The sequence below is a fragment of the Salmo salar genome, chromosome 22 (assembly GCF_965601325.2).
Source record: "Salmo salar chromosome 22, fSalSal1, whole genome shotgun sequence".
Lineage (NCBI taxonomy): Eukaryota > Metazoa > Chordata > Actinopteri > Salmoniformes > Salmonidae > Salmo > Salmo salar.
Window position 1 is genome coordinate 14565252 of NC_138312.1, and position 23231 is coordinate 14588482.

Below are 23231 nucleotides of genomic sequence, written 5' to 3' on the forward strand. Positions count from 1 at the left end.
CAAGAGCTGGACATTGAGGAGGTCCAGGGAGAAGACATGGAAGCCTGAGAGGAAGACAACCAAAGCTTTAGTTTCTAGACTATCATTTTACAAATGTATGTTGAAAACATTTTTTGGGGAGATGCGATGGATAATTTGGGGCGGGGGGAAAAAAATCAGTCAATATTCCCTTTTGTTGTTCAGTGAAATCATCCCATGTGAAGAGTCAACTAATTTAATTAAAGTTTATTTTGTAACCCCACATTTGCAATTGTCTACTTATGATCAGGTTTATGTTTGTCTCCATATGATGAATATATCCAATGCAAAAAACAAACATTTAAATGGTATTCATATTAATTCCAATATACTTCCATTACTTCCCATGGAAAGTTTCCACCTCTAAATATTCCCCAAAATGTGCAACCCTGCATGTAGTTGACATGGTTGAAAAACAAGTGAACAATAAAGAACATACACAAACAGGCACATAGAATAGATTGTGTTACATTGAGGTTGCGCTCAAAGCAGCCAACTGAAGTAATATAGTTAACATAAGTTTAATCACAAAGGCTGGTCTGAGTGCATCTCCTCAGTTTCATTCAGTACAACACAATTTACATTGCATTTTAACATGGGCACAGTAGAAATTTTGATCTGTGATGTTTAAATGTCTTATCCCCAGAGAGAGAGAGAAACTACATCACTTCCTGCAGATCCTTGCTGAGAGTGGTGTTGATCATTCACTGCTTCTTGTGGGGTGAGCCTGATGTTCTGCATGTCACGCTTCATGTCTTAAAAAAAAAAAAAGATAGAAAGTAAAATTTGATGCATCTACAAATTCAATGTTTTACACAATATTGTATCATATTTGATGAGTTACTGACCTGTCCGTCCACAGGCGCGATATACTGTAGTCTCCACAACTGGACGTTCATGCTCAGATCACACTGGCAAAGGATGTCCATGCACTGGATGGTCTGAGGGATGTACTCCTGTTGGACTGGGAAACAAAGAAAGTCAGTCAGTGGTAGGTATTTTACAATGCTGTATCACCATCTATCTATACAGAAAACACTGCTTATCATAACACAAACCCACCTCAACAACCAAATTCCCATGCCTCATTGTTCTTGTTTCTCAATCAAGAGTCTAGATCTTCCTCTTCTGCCTTGATGGATGAGATACCTTGTTTGGTAACTACAGGGCCATCGCTCTCTCCCACCAGAAAATGGCAGCTGCAGACCCCAGTGTTGTCGCTGGGTTTCCGGGCCGCCCAGCTGAAAGACAAAAAAAGTAACTTTTACTAGCTAGCTATGTTGATTCCTAAAATGGTAACATCTATATTAAATTACCATAACCCACAGACTGGACTATAGTAACTATAGACTGGGCCTATCTGCACATCTAAAATCCTATTATTGTAATATGTACGGTGGGAGTCGGGAAGCAAGTACCAGGAGTGCAAATTGAATAATAACGCAAACATCATCCGAAACAAGAACCAAGCACAGCCATGAAACAGAAACCGAGTCAATAACACCTGTTGCAGGAGGATAAACCAAAAGGAATGACAGATATAGGGGGGGTAATCAAGAAGGTGATGGAGTCCATGTGAGTGTCATGAGGCGCAGGTGCGCGTAACGATGATGGCAGGTGTACGTAATGATGAGACAACTGGCGACAACGAGCACCAGAGAGGAGGAGCTGGAGTAGACGTGACAACTATGTGGATTGGACATTTCTGCTGGGATGGAGAAATGATTTGGAATGCTCAACTAGATCAGGACACTCTAGGGTAAGTATTGCAATTAGTTATATGGCTGTACTTCTGATTCTAAAGAGGAGAGTTACAACCCTTAACCATGAAGTCACTGAGAAGGACCAACCGTGATAGGGGATCCTCTGAAAGAGACTGAGATGTACTGGTCAGCAGACTACAATTTCTTCCAGCCCCGGTAACATTCAGGTCCTAAATCTGTGGCATGCGATGTTTGGAAATGCAAAATTTCACTGCTGTGTCAGGCTAATTTGGCACATTGTCTCCTATTCCAGTCTGAAAAGTACTAGCCTAATTTCCATCCCTGCTGACATGCATAACTGACTTCACACAGATTAGTCATGTACAAGAGATGCACTCTTGGAACAAAAGTATTTGTTTTGAATGGGAAAACAGTAAGCCCACAAGTCCTTTGTGAGTTAGCCAGTTAACGTTTGCTCACCGTTTGTGTAGTCAAACTTTTTTCCATGTGGTAACATGCTAACTAATGTTAGCCCACCAGGGCAGGAATATTTAGGTAAAGTTTAGCTAGGTAGTTACATTTAGCTCATTTGTGTAGTCAGACTTTTCCCCAGACACCACAGGTGGTGACATACTAGCTAGTCCACCAGGGCAGGAATATTTAACATAGCATGTTAGCGCTAACTAGCCTATCGAATATGCCTATTGTGAAAGTCCGACTACACCATGGTGAGATATGGTGCAACATTAGCTAATGTAGCCAACTAGCCAACCAAGGTACCTAACTTGCTAGCCCACCAGGTGATATTTAATAGCTGTATTCCTATCAATTATTTACACAAGAAACAAAGGCTATCAATTACTTGTTAGGTTACTTTAAACTTGTCGATGAGAGTTTGCATGGAGAAATGTGGAGTTTTTTTCCCACCCTGCACCTTGAGTGATTACATCAAAGCTTGGGACAGGATGTGTAGTTCTGTATGATAGCCACATTAGCGACTAATTAGCGTTCGATTTTTATTTTTTTATTTTTTTTGGGGGGGGGGGGGTAATTACAGGCAAATGTATTGTTAAAAGTTACCTTGCCCGAGAGAGATTTGCACGGTTGTCAAAACATCACGCCAGGGTAAGCCTACACGAAACACAGATCTTAAATGCAGTCGTTCTAAAATCCCCTATGGAAAAATGAATGGTGGAAAAACGATTGTAACCATTTCTGGGTTTTACTGCTAGGTTTTATGGGTATTATGACTCATACTGTGGTACTCAATAAGAGTCTGGTGTGTGTGGATGTGGATGTGGATGTAGTGTGTGGTAGTGTGAGTTGAGTGCATGTGTGCTAATTTGCAGAGAATGAGAGCAGGTTGTCAGTCCAGTTCAAGTGTTCAGCAGTCTGATGGCTTGTAGATAGAAACTCTCTCTGAGGCCAGTGTTATCAGACCTCATGCTTCGATAGTGGCTGGGGTTTACAAGTTGCATAAGTTAACAAAGGTGTGGCAAGTGTTATATTATGAAATGTTGGTGAGATCAAAGATTAACAGAAGACACAGTATTGGCATCAGCTTTCATGCTGCTCATTATGGTTTATGAAAATAAAACTACTAGGCTACTGTACTTCTACCAGAGAGCATTTCTATGAAACTCCATTGCGTATTGGGCTAAAACTGTCTGGACAGCACAAAAACCAAATGCAGATATTTGTCTTGGTAGTCTAAGCCCAGGCTAATTTGTATGGTAAATGGTCAACATATCCATACTGCTTTTAACTATTAGTTAGTGTTGTTGGCAATAATTTTAAAGGTCCAATGCAGCTGTTTTTATCTCAATATCAAATTATTTCTGGGTAGCAGCTAAGTACCTTACTGCTATTGTTTTCAATTGAAATGGTACAAAAAAAATAACATAAATAACTTTTTAGAAAATAGAAATTTCTCAAGCAATAATTTTGCTGGGAATGGTATGAGCGTGAAGGACAAAACTATGAACTCGACTTGCCAGCAAAACACCTCAACTGGGGTTTTGCGGGTACTATTTAATGAAGCTGCCAGTTGAGGACTTGTGAGGTGTCTGTTTCTCAAACTAGACACTAATGTACTTGTCCTCTTGCTCAGTTGTGCACCGGGACCTCCCACTCCTTTCAATTCTGGTTTGAGCCAGTTTGTGCTGTTCTGTGAAGGGCGTAGTACACAGCGTTGTACGAGATCTTCAGTTTCTTGGCAATTTCTCGCATGGAATAGCCTTAATTTCTCAGAACAAGAATAGACTGACGAGTTTCAGAAGAAAGTTCTTTGTTTCTGGCCATTTTGAGCCTGTAATTGAACACACAAATGCTGATGCTCCATATACTCAACTAGTCTAAAGAAGGCCAGCTTTATTACTTCTTTAATTAGGACAACAGTTTAAAGCTGTGCTAACATAATTGCAAAAGGCTTTTCTAATGATCAATTAGCCTTTTTAAAATGATAAACTTGGATTAGCTAACACAACGTGCCATTGGAACACAGGAGTGATGGTTGCTGATAATGGGTCTCTGTACGCCTATGTAGATATTCCATTAAAAATCAGCCGTTTCCAGCTACAATAGTCATTTACAACATTAACAATGTCTACACTGTATTTCTGATCAATTTGATGTTATTTTAATGGACAAAAAAAAGGTTTTCTTTAAAAACAAGGACATTTCTAAGTGACACAACTTTTGAACGGTAGTGTAGGTAGGGGTAAAGTGACTATGTATAGATAATAAATGGCGAGTAGCAGCAGTGTAAAAACAAAGGGGTGGGATGGGGGGGGCAATGCAAATACTCCTCAAGGGGTGGCAGGTAGCCTAGTGGTTAGAGCGTTGGACTAGTAACCGGAAGGTTGCAAGATGGAATCCCTGAGCTGACAAGGTAAAAATCTGTTGTTCTGGTAAAATAAAAAAAATACTCCAACAGTGGTGGAAAAAAAGTACTCAATAGTCATACTGGAGTAAAAGTAAAGATGCCTTAATAGAAAATGACTCAAGTGAAAGTCACCCAGTAAAATACTACTTGAGTTAAAGTCTACGTATTTGGTTTTAAATATACTTAAGTATCAAAGTAAATGGAATTGCTAAAATGTACTTAAGTAGTAAAAGTATAAATCATTTCAACTTCCCTTTATATTAAGCAAACCAGAGAGCACAATTTTTATTGAGGGATATCCAGGGGCACACTCCAACACTAATTTACAAACGAAGCATTTGTTTATAGTGAGTCTGCCAGATCAGAGGCAGTAGGGATGACCAGGGATGTTCTCTTGATAAGTGTGTGAATTGGACCATTTTCCTGTCAAAATGTAACGAGTACTTTTGGGTGTCAGGGAAAATGTATGGAGTAGAAAGTGCCTTATTTTCTTTAGGAATGTAGTTTAGTAAAAGTTGCCAAAAATATAAATAGTAAAGTACAGATAATAAAATAAGTAAAAATACTTTAAAGTACTACTTAAGAACTTTACACCACTGTTCCTCAATGCCATTGGATGAATCTTGGCACATATTCCAGTCTGTGCTAGCAAAACAGTCCTGTAGCGTAGCATCCGCGTCATCTAACCGCTTCCGTATTGAGTGAGTCACAGGAATCAGGAGGATAGAATTATGGTCAGATTTGCCAAATGGTGGGTGAAGGATAGCTTTGTACGCATCTCTGTGTGTGGAGTAAAGGTGGTCTAGAGGGGTTTTTTTCTCCTCTGGTTGCACATGTGACATGCTGGTAGAAATTAGGTAAAATGGATTTAAGTTTGCCTGCATTAAAGTCCCCGGCCACTAGGAGCACTGCTTCTGGATGAGCATTTTCTTGTTTGCTTATGGCCTTAAACAGCTTGTTGAGTGCGGTCTTTGTGCCAGCGTCGGTTTGTGGTGGTAAATAGACAGCTATTAAAAACACTTAGTAGATTGTGTGGTCTACAGTTTATCATGAGGTACTCTACCTCAGGCAAGCAATACCTCGAGACTACCTAAATATTAAACATTGCGCACCAGCTGTTATTGACAAATATACCCCCCCCCCCCCCCCCCCTCGTCTTACCGGACGTAGCTGTTCTGTCTTGCCGATGCACGGAAAACCCAGACAACTGTATATTAGCCGTGTTGTCGTTCAGCAACGACTCTGTGAAACAAGATATTACAGTTTTTAATGTCGCATTGGTAGGATAGTCTCGAACTGAGCTCATCCAGTTTATTCTCCAGTGATTGCACATTGGCCAATAGAATGCATGGTAGAAGCGGGTTACCCACTCACTGACAAATTCTCACAAGGCACCCTGATCTGAGACCCCTCTATTTACAAATTTTCTTCATACGAATGATGAGGATTTGGCCCTTGTCCGGGAGTAACATTATATCCTTTGGGTCAGACTCATTAAAGAAAAATTATTTGTCCAGTTCGAGGTGAGTAATTGCTCTTTTTGGTCATGAGATGGTAGCATAAACATGATGTACAAAATAAGCTACAAACAATGCGAAAAAAACACAAAAAATAGCACAATTGGTTAGGAGCCCATAAAACGGCGGCCATCCCCTCCAGTGCCATTCTTCCAACCTCATAGTGTGGAAATGTATATAAAACACAGGCAGTCATGTTTTTGACTGCACTGGGCCTTTAAATGTGGATGACGCTAACTTAATATGTATTGGTGCTGAGGCTGCAGGTCTACCAAGCGCAGGGAACAGGAGGGGTGACGTCACGGGTGAGGGACGGGAAGGGAGAGCAAGAGGGAAGAGCGGGGGAAGGAAAAGGGACGGAGAGTAAAGACGGGAGAATGAAGAAGGGAGATGACTGCATCTAAGGAAGAAAAAAAACATATTTCTCTCATCCAACGTAAATATTCTAAATCATAAATATGATTGACTTGTTTACCAACAGAGAACACTGAAATAAATGACAGAGAAACGGTGACAAGGTAATTTCTTTAATGTTTCAGTTTGCACGCTTTGCCCTGTCGAAAACCATGTGTTAATTCCATTGTATAATCTTCACCTTGACTCGAGAACAAAAATGTTTTCAAGTCAAGGAGCATAACGTCGATGACAATTGGAAAACAAATTATGACAAACCAGACCTATCAAGCCGTAGTCACATGCTTGGCATGTTTTTAATGTTTAAAGACGTGTGTTTCACAAATAAATAATGTGTAGCCTTGCATGTTAAAACATTTATTTCAGACGATTTGTGCCAATGGCCTTTTATATCCCCGACGCATCCGATTAGCTTGTTACGTGGGCAAAAAACACCCATGAAAAATGTAAACGGAAAAAGCCACGGTGAGAGACGATGCCGCATACCACACTGCTGTACTAGAGCACATGGGTTTTGCGCACATCACCATCAACATGCACATTTGTTGCAGTGCGTCTTGCCCATGAGGAGCATAGTGCCATCATAGGCTGGCAGTGGCCTTACCGCCGGTTACCTTGGTGTCTAGGTATTCCTCTCCTGTTTTACAGTACTAGCCATATGAGCAGATGTTACCTTGAGTGTCCTCTAAAAGTAGCTTGCCAAAGCTATTAATACTTTATGGATGTAATTACTGCAATTCTGTTATTGATATGCCTCCTACAGTATAGTCGTCCTCCTCATAAAATGGTATATTTATCTTTTAAACTTTAATGTGGTTGCATTTTGATCTATGAATGAGAATCTCCTAGTGTGTCCAGCGTAAACTGGGCCCAGCAGAGTGATGTCATCTCCAGGAATGGGCACCCCCAGTGACCCCCTGTTGGCCAGCCCAGGAGGGAGGTCATCAGAGAGGTCATTGGGTGCCACAAATGATGTCCTCTGGAGGAGCTCCATGCCCAAGACCGTCAGCTTCCCATCGTCTACCACACGCCTCCTGAGTCACCGTGCCAACAACTTCCAGAGACACCCGAAGCGGCGGAAGCTGATCAGACCGTCCCCGCCGCCCCCGCCCAACACCCCCTGCCCCCTAGATCAGCTGGACCTCAGTGAGATGCCCCCTCGTCGCACCTTCCCTGAGCTGCTCTTCAACGGCTGTGTCCTGTTTGGCATTGAGTTCAGCTATGCCATGGAGACAGCCTATGTCACCCCTGTCCTGCTACAGATGGGTCTGCCCGAGGAGTTCTACAGCCTGGTGTGGTTCATCAGTCCGATATTGGGTAATGAAGTGGCAGGGAGAGATGAAGTAGATGCAGAAAGTCCTGTTTGATTAGATAAAGATAATACATAACTGTGCTTTGAATAGTAGAGTTAGATTATATTGCTGTTCCCATCAGCATTGCCCATTGAGTGCCCCTAAATCCTTCTAATTTCTCCTCATGGTTTTAAGGATTCCTTGTCCAGCCTCTCCTAGGAGCTTGGAGTGATCGTTGTACATCCCGCTTTGGCCGTAGGAGACCGTTTATTTTAGCCTTGGCTATTGGTAAGGAATATTCTGTCTTGCAAGGCTCTCCCTCCTCTGGTGAAACTCTGTTCCTGTTTTTAACTAATATTGTAGTCCTGAAGTTCTCTGTTTTAACTTTGTAGGAGCTCTGCTTGGTTTGACAATGGTGCTGAATGGGCGAGACATTGGAGCTGCGGTGGCAGACACAGCAACCAATCACAAGTGGGGCATCATACTGACTATTTGTGGAGTGGTTCTGATGGACTTCTGTGCGGACTCGGCAGATAATCCCAGCCATGCCTACATGATGGACGTGTGCCTGCCAGAGGACCAGGACCGTGGCCTCAATATTCACGCACTGCTGGCAGGTTAGAGAGCACTGTATGCACTAACTACTGTTCAGTCAGGGAACGCTATAACACTCACCACTGGTAGGTGAGACAGTAAAATGTACATGTAAAACACTTCTGACAATGTAGAGTTGAACATAACATATATAATAAGTCTAAGATGTAACAGCATAATCAATGTCACTGATATGATGACCAGTTCTATGATGATTATGTCCCACACGCTCTATGCAGGACTGGGTGGTGGATTCGGGTACATCGTGGGTGGAATTAACTGGGACCACACTGAGTTTGGGAGGTCAATGGGAGGTCAACTTCGAGTCATCTACATGTTCACCAGTGTCACGTTGGTCATCGCCACGTGCATGACCCTCAACAGCATCCCCGAGCGGCCCCTGCCAAAGACGCAGCCTCAGAAGAACTCTAAAAACTCTCTAAAGAGCCCCAGCCTCCCTCTGCCCCCCTCCCCACCCATCCCTCCAGGGGCAAGCCTGGGATTGGAGGAGGAAGAGGCAGAGGAGAGGCTTTATAGCTACCAGTTCTCTGAACCCTGCCCCTCAAACCCTAACCCCATGGCACACTCCTGTAGTGCCAACGCACGCCTGTGTGCCGGCCTCACCAGCCCCATCTCCCCCCTCAGCCCCCTTACTCCTAAATATGGCAGCTTTATCAGTCGGGATAACTCTCTCACTGGCATCAATGAGTTCGCCTCATCCCTGGGAACCTCCTATATAGACAGTGTGCTTATCGACTGCTACACAGGACAGCCATCTCCACAGCCCCTTGACCAGGACACTGCAGCCCGACCACTGCCTCCAGGGGACACCCCACCTCTCCAGGGATCTCAGCCTGGAACTGGGTCACAGTCTGGAGCAGTAGCCCAGGCTGGAGCACTAACTGTGGCTGTAGCTCTAACCGTGGCTGGGACAGTGGCCCTGGCTGGGGCAGGATCCCAGGCCGGGGCAGGGGCTCAGGCTGGGGAGGCTCAGATGGAGGCAGGGTCCCATCGAGGTTCGTCCGCTGGTATCCTGAAGCGCCCTCAGAGCCTTGCGCTTGTCGAGGAGCCAATGGTGATCCAGAGTGAAGGGCTGGAAAATGGCCGCAGAAGAACGGTGACCTTCAGTCAGCAGGTCAGCCTGGAGTTTAATTCCTCTGATTAGTTTAACAAATCATCATGTTGAGAGAATTAATGTATCTGATTCTTCTTCCTCCTGTAATAAAGGTGGCAAACATTCTTCTGAATGGAGTGCGCTATGAGAGTGACCTGAGTGAAAATGTGGAGACAGCAGATTCACAGATGTCAATGAGGCTACTGTGTATCGCCATCTACAGGATGCCTCCGTCACTGCGCAGCCTATGCACTAACCATTTCTTGGGTGAGAGTCATGTCACTCGTGTGCTTGTGTTTTATTGTCTGTACGCCTACTGAGGTTAAAATGACCAGTGATGATGTCACCGCAGCCGATCTGTACTCCAGTGGAAGCTGTGTGAGTATGTCTATGTAAATATGAGCCATCTGTCACCCTGTCTTGATCCTATAGGTTGGCTGTCCTTTGAGGGCATGCTGCTGTTCTACACTGACTTCATGGGGGAGGTAGTGTTTGAGGGAGACCCCAGAGCACCCCATGACTCTGAGGCCTACCAACGCTACAATGCTGGCGTCAGCATGGGCTGCTGGGGCATGTGCATCTATGCATTCAGTGCTGCCTTTTACTCAGGTGAGTCCTGCGCACACACACACACACACACACACACACACACATCAGTACACTCATAAAAACACAGAAATAGCACACACACCTCACACAACATCCATCATTTCGATTCTGTATCAGATATAGTTGTTTTACAGGTTTTTCCCTTCTGTTATCTTCCTCTCCTCTTGTTTCTATTCATAGCCATACTGGAGAAGCTGGAGGAGCGTTTTTCCCTCCGCTCTCTCTATTTCTTTGCCTACCTGGCGTTTGGCCTTGGCACGGGCCTTGCTACACTCTCCACCAACCTCTATGTGGTGCTGTCTCTCTGTGTCACCTACGGGGTGCTCTTCTCATCTCTGTGTACACTGCCTTACTCTCTGCTGTGTGAATACTACCAGAGCCCACAGGTTAGTGAATATGAATGGGAATACACTGAATACAACACATAAATGTGAACATATAATGTTCTGAATTGTGTTTTTGTGAAAGTATTTTATACAGTATTGGTCAAGTGTTTTGATATAGCACAGTACTGTGTCTTTATAGATTTATTTGTAAAAATGTGTTGGTTGAAAAAGTGTTCACAGTATCAATCATGCATGTGCCGTCTCTCTCCGTTTTTGTAGTTCTGTGGCTCGTCAGGGGAAGGGACCAGGAGAGGGATGGGGGTGGACATCTCTCTGCTCAGCTGCCAGTACTTCCTAGCTCAGATCATAGTCTCCGTGGCGATGGGACCTCTGACCTCGCTGGTGGGCGGGGCCCAGGGAGTGATGTACTTTTCTAGCGCGATGTCATTCGTGGGCTGTCTGTACTCCTCCCTCTGCGTGGTGTACCACCTGCCCCCCCCTGAGGGTGAGCCTTCCGAAAGTGAGACCCAGCCACTACTGGTGCACATTTAGACCCCCCCCCCCCCCCCCCCTTCTCTCACACTGCAGCCTTCTGTCACAATGCATATAGCCTACACACTCTGTCTCTCTGCAAAGCACATACAGTACTGTACTCTCTCGCACTACTCAGCATAGCTCCTCTTAGAGCTTAGACCGACAGGCAGACATTGGCCACCGTTCTGCGGTGTCAGTGTGTTATAGTGTCCACGTATTTCTCTCCCATAATTTCCACTAAAAAGCGCAACTTATGTTAATTTTGTGCGTGCCTAAATACTTACGGCCCTACAGCCCCTATTCCCCAGGACATCAGAAATAAATTAAAACTATCTTTGAAGGGGTTAATTGTTTTTGGCCTCGCCTAATATATGCATGCGCTGTAGCCTCAATGCCCTGCATCTTCTGTTTTGGTCTGATGTCCGAGGGAATGTCTACCTGCCTGTTTCTCTGAGTCAGCACACTATCATCCCACTGTAGGCAGGCTTAGGGACTGTCTGAATGTGTCACCAATGACCTTTTGCTTGAAGCCCTGAATTCATGTAAGCACAGTAGCATATCTACAGTGCATTTACACACACATGCAAGCCATAGGACCCCTCTCACTCAATGTACAGTTTGTACTATGTGAACAATAAAGAGCCAAACTGTGCCTCTGAGGTTTCACACAAGGCACTCAGATTATTATGGTCATTATTTATTACCATTTTGACTTGACACTCACTAATGCGTTTACAAACATACACACAGAGGTGGACCCTTTACTAAGCCATGGACGTCACTCTGTCCTGTCACCTTGCTCCTGGCGTGACTGTTGTAATGACAGTGATTCTTGTCATTACCAGGAAGAGAAGTTGAAACTGGGGTGTGATTCGGCATTCCATCGGAAACCGAACAAAAAAGAAGAACAACAAATCTGTTGTTTTGGTGGCAAGAAAGAATTCAGGAAGATGCTTGTGAACTATGCTTAAGATGGAGCTGGACAACTTTGAGAGGGAAGACTTTTGGGTTCATATTTGCCAACAGCAAGTGCTTATTTTCACCGCTAAGGCGCATGCTTTAGTTAGGGTTTAGGCTTGTTTCACCACACGACCCAAACTGGCTCACTGGAGTGACCCTCTCACGTTTGGGTTAGTTATCCAGTCTCATCACACGCTGCATTTATTCACTCAATTCATTCGATTATAAACAGCTGAAATAACATTTCATCTTCCATGTTCATCAATCAGCCAATTATAAAACATTGGTGAAATCATAATTACTTTTTAATTGAGAATCTATGACAGGCTAAAAAAACTTGCTTGCCTTGAACATCACTTAATTGACACCGAGACTGTTTCCAGGCATTTTTTTGTTGTTGTTGAATGAATTAACAATAACTCATGCCTGTGTTCAGCTTGATTTGTGAGTTTCACTAGAATGCCCACCACCATGAAACACCCCACTGTCATGAGTCATCTAGAGCTGATGCTTCAGCGGAATGTTGATCAGGGTCTACCACTGAAGCCTCCATAACAGACTGGAAACGTGCCATGATGATGTCATGATTCTGACTGGTTTCTTTTGAGAAAACGGCAACTGTATGGATCATCATGCTGTTGCAACTTTCTTCAATTCAACAAAATAACATTTCTAGTATTTTACAATAGTGTTTTCTGATGTTCTTCATCCTTAATTCCAATATTAACTGTATTACTGTAACGGCTACTTCAGGGTTGAGTTAAATTAAAATTATAATTTTAACTTTTGGGGCTATTGTCCTTTTTTATTAAACTCACTATCATAGAACTTCACACATCTTAGAAATCTACTCTATGCAGATAATTATGCACAAGTGTCCCCTTTGCAAATATTGGTATTAGATTTACAGCTATTATGTATTTCGCATTAAGATATGTAATCTTCATAACTGGTCATTACCAGAAAACCTCTATCCACATGTAGTTTCTATCAAATAAAAACAATTCTCAAAAATCAAACCTAAAATACCAATTTACACCACTAGATGGGTCTGTAAACTGCAACACGTCAGGACTTAAATTGATTGACATGTACAGTGTAGTTCTATGGAGAAAAAAATCTCAAAATCCAGATGACAAGAATCACCTCTTTCCCAGTTACAAAATCATCTTGGGAATTACTCCCATCCATATTCAGTCTTATGCTATATTAAGTCAACTGACAACAGGTCCTTTACATGGCTAGGACTGTTAACTGAAAGCATACCTTATTTCATTGTTAACGTGTGTTAGTCACAATTGTAATTTGGTGTTAACAGTAAAGCATCTTAAATGGCACTTCCACCACTAACCTTTTTTCATTATCTCCAGCACAATACCAGTGTCTAACAGCCCATTTCTGTTTTGATGAAAAAAGTTAAATTCAACCCGATAGTTATACCAATGATTTTTAAAACCCTGAGAATCGTAGTGACGTGGGGAACAAGAAAATATCCTCTATGGCTAGAAACTCATCAGGGTTTGACATTTTAATTGTTCACTTTGAATTCTACCCTGTGATGTCACAAAGCGTTTTTTAGGACCCTTCTTCTTAACCGCAAACCATAGAAACGTACCGTTTACAGATATGTAGACACTAGTATGGCACTGGAGATCATGAATAATAGGTTGAAAAGTGGCAGAATTGCCCTTTAAACAGAGGTGAAATATCCAGCACATTTAACAGCGTATGCAAAACCAAAACACCATGGTTAAAAAGACAAGACTGATTTATTTAATCATCAACAACCAGAATATACAAAGCAGTGGCCGAAGCAACCAAATAGCAATCATGAAATTTAACTGCACTAGAAGAGAAAGAACACTAGGTTGGGAATGTTGTTCTGATAAAGACCATTGTAGACAATTTGAGTCAACCAGACAAAATAACTGAAAATTAAACAGAAAAACAGTATCTTGGGTACAAACTTGTTTTAAAATGCATACAAAACATATGACCAAAGCCTTAAGAATTAAGAGGGGGTAATTAACATTGCAGAAGCCAGACCCCTAAACAGGATCAAGCTATCTTTTATCACGGAGGTGTTCTTTTATTTGTGCCATTTTTGTGTTAACAGATCAGCCAGACAAAGAATTAACTACTAGCAGCAGCACTAAACAAAAGGTATTAAAAAAGCCTGAACTAATAATGCTAACAATAGTCCATTAGCCCCTGCTTAAAACTTATCTTTGGTCTTTGGTGAGTCCGAGGTCACCTTGAAAATGTGGAGAAGGGTGCAGCTGCCTGCCTCTGAATCAACTGGTCAGCAGTAAAAAAGTAGAGAATGTGCTTAACTCATACAGACACAAACTAACATACTGATAAAACAGCATGGATCCTATTTGCACAAGTTTTTTTTTTTGCGTAAGGAAACCAATAAATAACATCTTATAAGGGAGGAGGCCGCTATGTTTAAGGACTCCAGTGCAATGTAATATCTTGGGGGCAAACAAAATCTGTAAAACATACATAAAGCACAAGCTCTACAAGGTGAAGTTGACAACGGCATGTAGACAGAGCAGCGGAAGAGTACAGACTGAGCGTTCTAGGCCTCCACTTCAGCTTCCTTTGAATCATCGTTTTCTGTTTTCTGTTTTTTTGTTTCCACTTGTTCCTGAGGGCAAAATAAACATTTTCAAGTGAGGAGAGAACTTAGTGGCCAGATTTAAAACAGTAATAAAGATGGCTCTACTTTTACTGTGAGACTATTGTATATTGACGGGTTTAAAATCGGACAAAACTGTACCTCCTCCTCAGCTGGGCGCTTCACAGGGTGGTCAACCTCAGCAGCAGCTTCTTCTGCATCTTCAGCTGCATCCTCTCCCTCTCCTGCAATCACATTCATACATGAAGCAAAAACATGGGCTTCAAGCACCTCACGTATCAAATAACCATTAAACATGTTTTTTTTTTTTATCCAGCTGTTAGTCCAAAGAGGAGCATGAATTTACCATCCTCTTCAACCTCTGGCGTTACTTCAGAATGAATTGCACCATTTGTCTTCTCCTCTGCACCATTTGTGTGCTGGAGGGAAGGAACCAAAGAATGACAAACTTTAATATTTCACATAAATGTGGGTAAATTGTATGCATGAGTGACAAGGAATTTCTTTCAGAAAAGTATTCTGAAAAAGTTAACCGAAGAGTTACAGCCAACACGCTTCAGCTTTAAATCAGGGCACATGTTGCAGTTCATACTTAATTCCCCGAGAATAAGGAAAGGGAATGCAATGAGGTCCAACACGTGTCTTAAGGAACATTTGTGCCATTTCACAAACTAAACAAAGAGTAGTGAGTGGGAGTGGGGGTGGGGTAGATGGGGCTGAGTCTGGAGACACCTGTATGATGATGGCGCCAAGACAAAAGGCCATGAGGCTCCCAAGGAAATAAACTTCGGCATCAACTCACTGTTTCCTTGCCAGGTGCGTCCCCACTGCCGTTCTCCTTCTCCACCACCTCCTCGGCAACCTCTTTCTTCTCTTTGAGCTCCTGAAAATATGTTATTCTAGATTAGCTCACTGACACAATTGAAGCATGTCCACCACGATGTGGCCATATACTCAGTCGCCAAAGTCAACGTAGTCATCTTTAACTTAAGATTGTTAAAATTGTTGTAACCTTTCTACACATCTCCAGTATTTACTAGAGGCGCATGCCCGACGACTGCCGAAAGTGCACACAACGGAAGGCATCGGGAACTTGCATCGCCGTTCCCTACAAGAAAGATAAGCATGCACACTCCTCTCGCACCGCGAAAGATTAACGTTATCACTTCCCGCCATCGCTCAACCGTGTAGCTCGAGCGCATTCAAATTGAGGTGCTTTTTTTAAGCTAACGTTTACTAACTTAGTAATAACTTACATTTGCAATGTGGCTACTGTAGCAAGTTGAACGTCAAAACTAGTTGGCTAGCAAAGTTAGTCACAGGCCAAGTCGCCAATAGTTGAAGTTAAATGTCATGTGCAGAAGTACAGTGAAATTGCTTTCTCGCTAAATCAAAACAATGCAGTAATCAATGTAGTACTACTGATGGAGCTAGCGAAGTTATTGAAACTAGTTAAATAGCTAACTAAATGTTTGAGAAATACATACTATTTTTCAGCCATTGACAGTGACTAACATTAATGTTAGCTAGCTACTTGGTTATTATTACACGGTTGGCTACTGTAGTTTGCTATTACAGCTGAAGTTAGCTAGCTGGTGTTCATGCAGGCTTAGCTGAAGAGTAAAGTTGTTAGCTAGTCAAATTAATCAAACTCACCTTTGCTGAAATCTCGGTGGTTGTGGTCGTCTCCACTGCGGTATCAGCCATAGCTAGTTTAATTTAAGGGTATAATATACTTCCGAAATAAATACTTTGTTTGATATTTATGGCAGTGATATAGCCCTGTCTCAATGACACGCTGAGGAGAGAGTTATGAACACCAGCTACAACTGTAGTCCATTAGTTAGAATGGAGACGGTAGATCTAAAACGTAATTGGACCATCTAAAGTAACTAACATGCTTAAACGGTTCTTATTGGACAGATTGTTGTCAATCTCCCGAATTTGATCCCGATTATCAAGCTCCTCCCAGCTGTCCTTCTCCTAATTGGTTGAAAATGTAAAGCGTGCACTCTGATGTAAAGCATAAAGAAAGTGTTCATGTGATAACGTTAAAGGATTTAAATTGAAAGTATCTTAGGGATATTAACATTGTTATCGTCTCTCATGAATTACATTTGACATTTTAATGGTGTTTAATGTAAGCAATAGTCTATTCTAAGAACGTGCTTGAAGTGCGCTTTGATGAATGCAGTCCCTTTCTTTGTGTGACTGCAAGCATTCCCTACATTCAAAAACAACAATATTTTTTTAATCATTAATGCTGTTGCCAATTGTAGTTTTTTTTTGTCTTGATTTGGACATATTTGTATTCAAAACAAGTTGTCCTTGATTTCGTCCATCTAGAAGCATGTGTAAAGCCCTGGTAGAGCCGCTTATCCCTTTGTCTTCAGTGCCTAAGTATCAAATTACAGCACAAAGATGATATGATGTGAAACCATTTGCTAACTAAACCACACCTCTTGCCTCAGTTAGACTTCTCTATTTTAAACATGAAGGTCAGGAACAAAGTCCCTCGTATGAAAAAAAAAATGAGAAGGAGGCTTTTGTATTTGAATACAATAGCTAGCCTACATAAGCCTATTACAAGCACACAGCCAGTAAGCTACCTACACTTATTCACTGTGTCTGTGACTGTCTGTGTAATATGAAATATCTGAACTGTAAAGAACGAATGGTGATCCATGTGAATGTAAACCATTGCAATTCTTGGGCCAGAGTAATGATTGGGAAACAAGCAGCATGTCTAGTCAAATGCATTTATAAAGCCCTTCTTACGTTAGCTGATATCTTAAAGTGTTGTACAGAAACCCAGCCTAAAACCCCAAACAGCAAGCAATTCAGGTGTAGCAGCACGGTGGCTAGGAAAAACTCCCTAGAAAGGCCAGAACCTAGGAAGAAACCTAGAGAGGAACCAGGCTATGAGGGGTGGCCAGTCCTCTTCTGGCTGTGCCGGGTGGAGATTATAACAGAACATGGCCAAGATGTTCAAATGTTAATAGATGACCAGCAGGAAAGTCCACGTGCAGAACAATGGCTTTGGTCGTAGGGTCAGCAATTAAGGTGTGGCTGTCTGATTTGAGTCTGGCAGACAATGACGGCAGGATGGAGAATGGGGTGTGAGGGGAGGAGAGTAGCGTGGTCTCCTTTTTTTGTGAATCTGGAGAAACTTTGCACAGCACATTGTATTACTGCACTTGTATGGACAGTTGGCCACTTCTCTCACTTAACGCTACCAAAGCCTCAGAAGTAATTGAAAAAAAGATCAAGTAGGCCTAAGTATTTCCTTCACAGATTTGATGACATGTCCAATGTAGATTGTGTCCCATGGCCATGATTGTACAGTATGTCTCTCATCGTTTTGTGGTTCATACTGTACATACATTTAAAGTCTATTCCTTATAACACCTGGATGCTTTTATAAATATAATTAGATAATTGAGTGTGGCATTGGTAAGCCCTCACACAGCCATCATTTGGTCTAAGGTCCGGGCAGGAGCATCACATGTTGTATTTTGCTGTCTGCCTGTGTATCTGCACGCGCACTCCCACACACACACACACACACACACACACTTACACATAGATGCAGGCACCACACACACCACGCCAAGCCACTTTGGAGTCTTTTGTTTATGGCCACCGTTTCATTTAGCATGTTGTGTGGGGGCTATTGTATTGCAAATGGAGCTACACTGAGCATCTGTTCCAGTATAATGCAGACTCACTCACTGTGGAATATTATCTTGTCAATCTCCTCTACCCAGACTCAGACATACAGTCAATGCTCAAATACGATAACTCCAGTTTTGCCTCTGATATGATACATGTTATTCATTAGTATCATGGTATTAAGAAGCGTTTTCATTATTCTTACTATTATGAAATTAGACTTTTCATTTGTCCCCCACCAAGAGGGTGGGGTGAGCACCTGCTCCAGAGTATTAGAAAGTGGTACTGCATATCACAGATCACACCTGATTCCTCTCTCCTGGGTAATTTAAGGTGAGCCCTTCTGCTCCGTTTCTCACTCATCTCACAGTTTAAACCTCAGGGAGCTACATATGGCACATCACGTGCCCAGAGCCATCCCACTGAACACGCTTAACTGAGCTCAAGGTGATTAAATCAAATCAAAGTTTATTTGTCACGTGCGCCAAATACAACAGGTGTAGTATACCTGTTATATATATATATATATATATATATATATATATATATAGTGAAATGCTTACTTACAGGCTCTAACCAATAGTACAGAAAAAGGTATTAGGTGAACAATAGGTAAGTAAAGAAATAAAAACAACAGTAAAAAGACAGTGAAAAATAACAGTAGCGAGGCTACAACAGTAGAGAGGCTACATACAGGTACCGGTTAGTCGGGCTGATTGAGGTAGTATGTACAGGCCACCAAAAATGGGGATCACCTGAACATGGTGTGGTAACAGCTTGCGTCGCAGTTCGGTAGGGGCCACTGGGCAGAAGATTTTCATTTGCTTCTCTCCAGGTGCACACTAGAGACGTTAGAGATCACGAAGATTGATAACAAAGCCCTCTTGGGGGTCCTAGATGGAGAGCATTTTTGTTACATGAGCTTTTGACTCCGCCTGGCCAACATTTACTCATGTATGTGGATATCCTTCTTTGGCATTAGGCTGAGACAACCTTTTTAAAAAGGATAGAACAGTGACAAGAGAGAAAGTCTATGAGATGATGCATTTTTGCTGATATTACTCATCTTTCATATCCATAGCTTGGATATTTCTACTCTCAGGGACGAAATTATTGGGACTCATGCATGTGCACTCTTTATGTATGAAGAATATCAAAACAAGTGTTAAATGAAGACCCAGACTTTATTTTTAGGGCACCCTCAAGAGTAATACCCTGGCTGGCTGGTTTGGTTATATTATGTTCACCAAAATACAGACACTTTATTTGATGAAGCCTCAGAGAGCTCATTCAGTCGTTAATCCCAGATTTGACTAAAATGTAATTATGACTGGTGGAAAACAGCTATAATTACATGGACAGATCAAAGGGCTGTGTCAGTGCCGTAGTGGGTTATCTCAGTCCATGGGAGTTTGTGTCTGGGAATCTTGTTTTTTCGTGGGGAAGAGGGCAACTATTGTGTCCATCATAAAGAAATAACCTTTAACTGGTAAATACTTACACTAATAGTTTAATAAATTACTTCCCAATATATCCTGATCATTAATGCACTAAATCAATAGACGACAGCAAAGGAAATGCATTCAATGAAGGCTGACATAGTGTATGTAGGCCTACAGTTACGGTAGTCCTTTTATTTTGGAAATGAAGACCATGTGGAGACCGCAGAGCACTGAAACAGACGTCTGCAATCTAATGATCCCAGTCTTTGGGTAGTCCGGAACCAAAAGAGAAGCAGTCTAACTGTCTGAAAAAAATCAGTCAGTCCAAGCATTACTCATTCTCTGTGACTGGAAAATGGGGGCAATCAGAGAGGGGAGTGTTTGTGAGATAATTTCCTGTCATTTTTTTTCTCTCCCTTTCGTATGCCTACCACCTCAACTTGTTTCCATGGATACTGGACCTCTTCCAGAAATGTCCTCCTGCTGGTGCCTTGTAGTCGGTTGCTTGAAACAGGTAGAAGTTCACTTAGAAAGAGTGAGTTCGAGCAAAAACTGAAGAGAGAGAAATATCCTACATCTGTATGCTGTTCACGGTTGTATCATCTTTACGGTTTGCAGGAGAAGGTCTCAGAATCATGGGCAGTATTCCATTTTACACTCTGACACAGTAAGAGTATTTTCCTCACAGTTGCTACACGACTTAGAAAGCTATGATGGAACATTATTTTGACTTATGAACGGATGCGGTGCAACAGAGTCTCTATAACTGGCTGGACCAGGCAGAGAGAATAGAGTCTTTGTGCTCAAGAAGTTAATCTTTAGTTTTAGAAGGACAGGCAAACGTGAGTCGTTTGGCCATCAGGCATCCCCTCCACCACAAACAAAGAACTTTCAACGTCAAGAGTTTTCTGCTCATGATTGTCCCCCCCCAAAATCTGAATAAACACAAGACTGTGAGTAACACTATCAATCACACCTGACAAACAGGGAGACAAAAGACCTGATCCATGGAATGTAAGTGCTTGAGGGGAGAGCAGAGCGGGGGGCATCAAAGAGCAGAGGTCAGGATTAGGAGGGGCAAGGGTCCCCATAATTAGAAGAATTGGCAGTGGCTAACTGGGCTCTATTCTTCTGAACAGTGGTGTCTTGCACGCTCTGAATGGCTTTCTCGGGGTTCCAGGCAGATCCAATAAAGAAGCAGGACAACATATAAGTTGACTGCTACACAGTGACAGAACCTCTGAAGAGTTCCTAGACAGTGGATGTGCCAGCGGGGGAGCTCAGTCTTTACTATCACTGCCAACAGGGGTGTTGGTCATGTACACTTTCATAAGTACATGCAACAATGAAAACACCTATGATTGCTATCGTACCTTCACCACTGTAATTGGTCTTGCATGATGTATTCTCTGTATCCTTAAAGACTGTGAACTTACAAAGCCACATGGCTGGCTACCTCCTGGAATGTGGCCCCTTGGCCCCAACCCGGAGGTGTCCGGCTCATTTTAAGGCGACAGGAACATTGAAGCATGTAATCATCGATTTAATCTCTCGTTTTGTCAAATTAGCATTAAAGGAGAGAGGACTGAAATGAAAAGGACAGGTACTGGGAGGAAAGGTTTGCAAAATGGATGCCACCTTTTTTTCTGCTATTACCAAAATATTGGAGTTTGTGAAGAGACTGAAAAGGGACAGAGTGTAAAGGAGAGAGGAAAAAGTACTGGATGGATGAGCAATTGGAGAAAAAAAAGCATTCTACTTCAACCCGATAGGCCAACCTGCTGAGCGCCATTTAAAAAATTCTTATTGTACTCCATTCTTGGTGTTATCTCCTGCTTTCCCAAGTGCAAACATCTGTGGCAGGTAGAAAGAATAGCCTATAGATAAGGTGAGCTCTATAGAGAGATTGTGGTAGAGAAAAAGGTTAATGGCAGAGTCGAAGTAAGGAGAACAGGGAATGACTCCACGTGCCCTGTGTTTGTACAACACCACCTTATTCCATCTCAAGCCCCACCCACACTCCTGCCTTGCCAGGAAAGTGGAAATTTCCAGTACTTCAGTTTCTCCAACTCCCCTCTTGGTTTCCCGCCTTCATTCTACCTGTTCCTTACTGCGACTATTGGTCTGTGTAATGCCTGCCCAGAGGCATCTCATTGGTGGACCCCCCTCACTACTCTTTTCCTCCGAACCTACATTCATAAGTCACGCCTTGAGTGTTTTTTTGTTATGTAACAAAACACGAAACCCCTTATCCACATTGAAGGGATAGCAGTGGAGGTGGAAGGTTTTAAGTTCCTTGGTGTACACATCACAGACAAATGGAATTGATTTAAATGTATTTTACCTTTATTTAACCAGGTAGGCCGGTTGAGAACAAGTTCTCATTTACAACTGCGACCTGGCCAAGATAAAGTAAAGCAGTGCGACACAAACAACAACACAGAGTTACACATGGAATAAACAAACGTACAGTCAATAACGCAATAGGAAAAAAAAGTCTATATACAGTGTGTGCAAATGGCATGAGGAGTTAAGGCAATAAATAGGCCATAGTAGCAAAGTAATTACAATTTAGAGAATTAACACTGGAGTTATACATGTGCAGATGATGATGTGCAAGTAGAAATACTGGTGTGCAAAAAAGTAAATAAAAACAATATGGGGATGAGGTAGGTAGATTGGATGGGCTATTTACAGATGGGCTGTGTACAGCAGCAGCGATTGGTAAGCTGCTCAGATAGCTGATGCTTAAAGTTAGTGAGGGAGATATAAGTCTCCAATGGTCCACAAGTCTGAAATGGTCCACTCACACAGACAGTGTGGTGAAGGCACAACAGTGCCTCTTCAACCTCAGGAGGCTGAAGAAATTTGGCTTGTCACCCAAAACCCTGACAAACTTTTACAGTTTGCACAATCGAGAGCATCCTGTCGAGCTGTATCACAGCCTGGTACGGCAACTGCACCACACGCAACCGCAAGGCTCTCCAGAGGTGGTGAGGTCTGCCCAATGCATCACCGGGGGCAAACTACCTGCCCTCCATGACACCTACAGCACCCGATGTCACAGGAAGGCCAAAAATATCATCAAAGCTGGGACAGAGAGACTGAAAAACAGCTTCTATCTCAAGGCCATCAGACTGCTAAACAGCAACTAACCCAGAGAGGCTGCTGCCTACACTGAGACCCAATCATTGTCCACTTTAAACAATGCCACTTTAAATAATGGCACTTTTTACATATCTTATATTACTCATATCACTTGTATTTTATACCATCTATTGCACCTTGCCTATGCCATCGCTCATCCATATACTTACATACTTACATGTACATATTCTCATTCACCCCTTTAGATTTGTGTGTATTAGGTAGTTGATGGTAAATTGTTAGATTACCTGTTAGATATTACTGCACTGTCGGAACTAGAAGCACAAGCAGTTCGCGACACTCGCATTAACATCTGCTAACCATGTGTATGTGACAAATAAAGTGCGATTTGATTTTTGCT

At 42.4% G+C, this 23231-nt stretch overlaps 2 protein-coding genes and 1 long non-coding RNA gene across 9 annotated transcripts; 1 reads left to right on the top strand and 2 right to left on the bottom strand.

The window, feature by feature from the left end:
• Nucleotides 1-243: 243 nt before the first annotated feature.
• On the bottom strand, nucleotides 244-1583 carry LOC106582830 (uncharacterized). Its single transcript, XR_001323389.3, has 4 exons — nucleotides 1437-1583; nucleotides 1081-1259; nucleotides 867-982; nucleotides 244-773 (listed from the first exon to the last, which is right to left on the bottom strand). It is a non-coding gene; the product is annotated as an uncharacterized LOC106582830 (long non-coding RNA).
• A 94-nt stretch (nucleotides 1584-1677) lies between these two features.
• slc45a1 (solute carrier family 45 member 1) lies at nucleotides 1678-12789 on the top strand. Of its 7 annotated transcripts, XM_014166316.3 has the most exons (10): nucleotides 1678-1777; nucleotides 7386-7853; nucleotides 8024-8116; nucleotides 8221-8445; nucleotides 8662-9557; nucleotides 9650-9803; nucleotides 9969-10145; nucleotides 10326-10531; nucleotides 10751-10976; nucleotides 11851-12788. In XM_014166316.3, exons 2-10 carry the CDS (start codon nucleotides 7418-7420, stop codon nucleotides 11874-11876), a joined length of 2439 nt encoding a protein of 812 aa, XP_014021791.2. In that variant the 5' UTR covers nucleotides 1678-1777; nucleotides 7386-7417; the 3' UTR covers nucleotides 11877-12788. The 7 variants fall into 7 exon arrangements, with proteins under 7 accessions (XP_014021791.2, XP_014021782.2, XP_014021786.2 ...); XM_014166307.3 differs by having other exon boundaries at nucleotides 10751-12788; XM_014166311.2 differs by having other exon boundaries at nucleotides 1690-1777; nucleotides 7376-7853; nucleotides 10751-12789.
• Nucleotides 12790-13715: 926 nt separating this feature from the next.
• si:ch211-222l21.1 (uncharacterized) lies at nucleotides 13716-16506 on the bottom strand. The gene is made up of 5 exons (XM_014166317.3): nucleotides 16266-16506; nucleotides 15412-15492; nucleotides 14956-15028; nucleotides 14751-14833; nucleotides 13716-14618 (listed from the first exon to the last, which is right to left on the bottom strand). The coding sequence occupies exons 1-5, from the start codon at nucleotides 16314-16316 to the stop codon at nucleotides 14550-14552; spliced, it is 357 nt and encodes a 118-aa protein (XP_014021792.1). The 5' UTR covers nucleotides 16317-16506; the 3' UTR covers nucleotides 13716-14549.
• Nucleotides 16507-23231: the final 6725 nt, after the last annotated feature.

Coding starts and splice junctions, on each gene's coding strand:
- slc45a1 (XM_014166307.3), top strand. CDS start 7,418: ATGTCATCTCCAGGAATGGGCACCCCCAGTGACCCCCTGTTGGCCAGC. Junction 9,558..9,649: donor CGGTGACCTTCAGTCAGCAG/GTCAGCCTGGAG, acceptor CCTGTAATAAAG/GTGGCAAACATTCTTCTGAA. Junction 9,804..9,968: donor ATGCACTAACCATTTCTTGG/GTGAGAGTCATG, acceptor TTGATCCTATAG/GTTGGCTGTCCTTTGAGGGC.
- si:ch211-222l21.1 (XM_014166317.3), bottom strand. CDS start 16,316: ATGGCTGATACCGCAGTGGAGACGACCACAACCACCGAGATTTCAGCA. Junction 15,493..16,265: donor CCACCGAGATTTCAGCAAAG/GTGAGTTTGATT, acceptor ACATATTTTCAG/GAGCTCAAAGAGAAGAAAGA. Junction 15,029..15,411: donor ACGCACCTGGCAAGGAAACA/GTGAGTTGATGC, acceptor CCTTCCCTCCAG/CACACAAATGGTGCAGAGGA.